The sequence below is a fragment of the Monodelphis domestica genome, chromosome 7 (genome assembly GCF_027887165.1).
Source record: "Monodelphis domestica isolate mMonDom1 chromosome 7, mMonDom1.pri, whole genome shotgun sequence".
In the NCBI taxonomy this organism is placed as follows: domain Eukaryota; kingdom Metazoa; phylum Chordata; class Mammalia; order Didelphimorphia; family Didelphidae; genus Monodelphis; species Monodelphis domestica.
Genome location: NC_077233.1, coordinates 265,208,534 through 265,212,112, shown reverse-complemented (window position 1 = coordinate 265,212,112; position 3,579 = coordinate 265,208,534). Strand labels below are relative to the sequence as shown.

At 35.7% G+C, this 3,579-nt stretch overlaps 1 protein-coding gene across 1 annotated transcript in view; it reads right to left on the bottom strand.

The window, feature by feature from the left end:
* LOC103104534 (serine protease 33-like) overlaps positions 1-2,131 on the bottom strand; it is a 9,490-nt gene extending 7,359 nt beyond the window's left edge. Inside the window, exon 1 of the mRNA XM_056806317.1 lies at positions 1,981-2,131. Within this exon, the coding sequence (XP_056662295.1) occupies positions 1,981-2,131 (151 nt within the window). The remainder of the gene's footprint in view (positions 1-1,980) is intronic.
* Positions 2,132-3,579: the final 1,448 nt, after the last annotated feature.

The following is a 3,579-nucleotide window of genomic DNA, read 5'->3' as shown; positions in this document are numbered from 1 at the left end:
GATTTAAGAACTGACTCAATTATTATTGGAGGGAAACCTTGAGTGAGGGAGAGAGAGAGTGAGTGACTTTTCTCTCCCCAAGAAGAAGAGAACTTACCACCATAAGTCTCTTCAATAGATCCTTCACAGAACCCAGCAGTAAAAGCTGAAGGCAGCCTTGGGTCACCCTTTTCCCCTCATCACAAATCTTCCCCATTTAACCCCCAAAATAACATTTATTTTATTTTACCTTTTTATTTTGTTTTTTTTTTTAAAAAGAAATGCCCTACATGTATTTGCTTTAGCAATAATATTTGTAAGTAAATCATTTAAAACTTTTTTTAATGAATTAAAAATCTTCCCTTTTCCCTTTTCCCTCTTCCCAATTCCCCATTGAAAAAGAGAGAAAAATAAAACCATTGTGACAAATATGCACACTCAAGTTAAGCAAATTCCTATGCTATGCCAAAAAAAAAATTTCCATCTTCACCCTGAGTTCATTACTGGGCATTAGTTTATAAAGGATTTGGATAAGTTATTTCCCCTCTGAGTTTTTGGTTTTCTTATCTCTGGGTTTCTTTTAAAATACTATTTTTCAAAGTTGTTTAATGAGGATAAAATACTTTTACTACCTACCTACTGTTATTAGGAAAGCAATTAAAAAATTGTAAAACACTGTATAAATATGAGTAATAATTTATTAATTATCAGATTTAGAAATAATTATAATTAAATTTAAAGTAGAATATTAAATAAAAAATAAATTTAATTAATTAAGTTTCAAATAATATTAAAATTAAATTCATTATTAAATAATTTTAAAATATCCAGGACTATATGGAAAAAGTTATCACAGAGAGCGAACATAGGATCAGACCAAAACATTCCACACAAATATGAAAACTCTAGAGAAAGCAGAAATCCATGGGAATATCTATAGAATTATATTAAAATACCTTACACAAAACTCCAGGGTTTGCTATTCCACCATCCTCCTCAGGCAGAAACCTCAGAATCATGGCCAACTCCTCCCACTGTAGCATATAGTCTCTGTTTCTCCTCTCTTTCTAGCCCTAGGTAATGAGTCCCATTTAGCTATCACTTCAGGGAATTGCTAAACTCTGGGAGTATCCTTATCTCCAGAATACAAATGAGAAGACTGAGTCTCAGTAGGTTTAGTGGCTTGCTCATGATCACATATTTTAAACTAGTTCTCCCAGCTAAGACCAGTCCTCTTTCTCCTACTTAGCTAGCATTTAAAGTTTGCAGAACAATAGATAGATGGATAGATGGATAGATAGATAGATAGATAGATAGATGGATGGATGGATGGATGGATAGATATAGATACATAGATATATTTTTACATAAAATTGCATTTGATCCTTGCTATTATTTCTTCATGAAGAAATTGAGGCAGGTAGAGGTCAAGTGATTCTCCCACCAGCTAGTGGGTGTCTGAGATCAGATTTAACTTCTTGACCAGGTCCAGTATTCTCTTCACTGCACTACTTAAGGGCTCCCTACACCATGCTACCTCTGTATTCCCACTTTACTTCTGCAGTACCTCAAAGGGAAATTGAGTTCAGTCCTTAGTTTGAATGTGAATCTGTTTCTCAGACAAGATTGTGAACTTTGAAATCTCAAGGGTTTGACCCTCAAGCTCCAGCACCCACATTAAAAATGCCTCTTTGGGATAACTGCTACTCAGTGGGTAGAGACCCAGATCTGAAGATAGAGGAGATTCTGGGCTCAGATTTGAACTCAGATTCTTCCTAGCTGTATAACCTTGGGTATGTTACTTACCACCAGTTGACTAGCCCTTCTGCTTTGGAACTGATACTTAGTATTCCAAGTCAGAAGATAAGAGGGTTGGGTTTTTTTTTAAATCCCTCTCTTGCTGTCAGGGTTAGTTGTTTTCTGTCAAAACAACTATGAGCTCTCTTCTATGAGCTCCAGCATACCTATCAGCCATTGCCTCATCCTTCCCATCTCTGATACCTGGAAGCAGCAACAACAGCAGCAGTTCCAACAGGAGTACATGGAGTACAGCTCCCATATTTCTCTGTTCCACAAATCTTGCCTCCTTTTCTGGTCTGACTCCCTTCTTATTCTGGTTACCCTTTCTATTACTCCACCCATCCTTCCCCATGCAGAATCCACGTCACTGGGACATAGAGAAACAAAAAGGAGAACTGAGAAACTATCAAAAATGGTAGGAGGGATCACTTTCCTTTGGGTGAGATTGTCTATCACAGAGACAGAATGTTAGAGGTGAAAAGGATGTAAAAGAGCATCAGGTCTAGTCTCTTCATTATATAAATGAGGAATCAGAAGCCTGAATTTGTCCAAGGTCACAGAGAACGTCAGTAGTAAAGATACAACTTCAATGGGGATCGTTGTATTAATCAGTTCCCAAGTGTTTGAAAGTTGATTATCTTTCCAAAGCCAGGCAGGTCAAAAACAGAGAAAGAAAACTACATACCAATCTCCTTAATGAATATAGATGCAAAAATCTTAAATAGGATACTAGCAAAAAGACTCCAGCAAGTCATCACAAGGGTTATTCACTATGAACAGGTAGGATTTGTACCAGGGATACAAGGCTGGTTCAATATTAGGAAAACCATCCACATAATTGACCATATTAACAAGCAAGCCAACAAAAATCTCATGATATCTCAATAGATGTAGAAAAAGCCTTTGACAAAATACAACACTCATTCCTATTGGAAACACTAGAAAGTATAGGAATAGAAGGGCCTTTCCTAAAAATAATAAACAGTATATGTATATATATATAAAAATATATATATATCAGCCAACATCATCTGCAATGGGGACAAACTAGAACCCTTTCCAATAAGATCAGGAGTAAAATAAGGATTCCCATTATCACCACTATTATTTAACATTGTACTAGAAACACTAGCAGTAGTGATTAGAGAAGAAAAAGAAATTGAAGGTATTAAAATTGGCAATGAGGAGACCAAGCTATCACTCCTTGCGGATGACACGATGGTCTACTTAAAGAATCCTAGAGAATCAACCAAAAAGCTAGTTGAAACAATCAACAATTTTAGCAAAGTTGCAGGATACAAAATAACCCCGCATAAGTCATCAGCATTTCTATATATCTCCAACACATCTCAGCAGCAGGAATTAGAAAGAGAAATTCCATTCAAAATCACCTTAGACAATATAAAATACTTAGGAATCTATCTGCTGAGACAAACACAGGAACTATATGAACACAACTACAAAACACTCTCCACACAATTAAAACTAGATCTAAACAATTGGAAAACATTGATTGCTCATGGGTAGGACAAGCTAACATAATAAAAATGACAATCCTACCCGAACTAATTTAGTTATTTAGTGCCATACCCATTGAACTACCAAAAAACTTTTTTACTGAATTAGAAAAAACCATAACAAAGTTCATTTGGTCAAGGATATCCAGGGAAATCATGAAAAAAAATGTGAAGGAAGGAGGACTTGCAGTCCCAGATCTCAAACTATACTATAAAACAGTTGCCATCAAAACAATTTGGTACTGGCTAAGAGACAGAAAGGAGGATCATTGGAATAGACTTT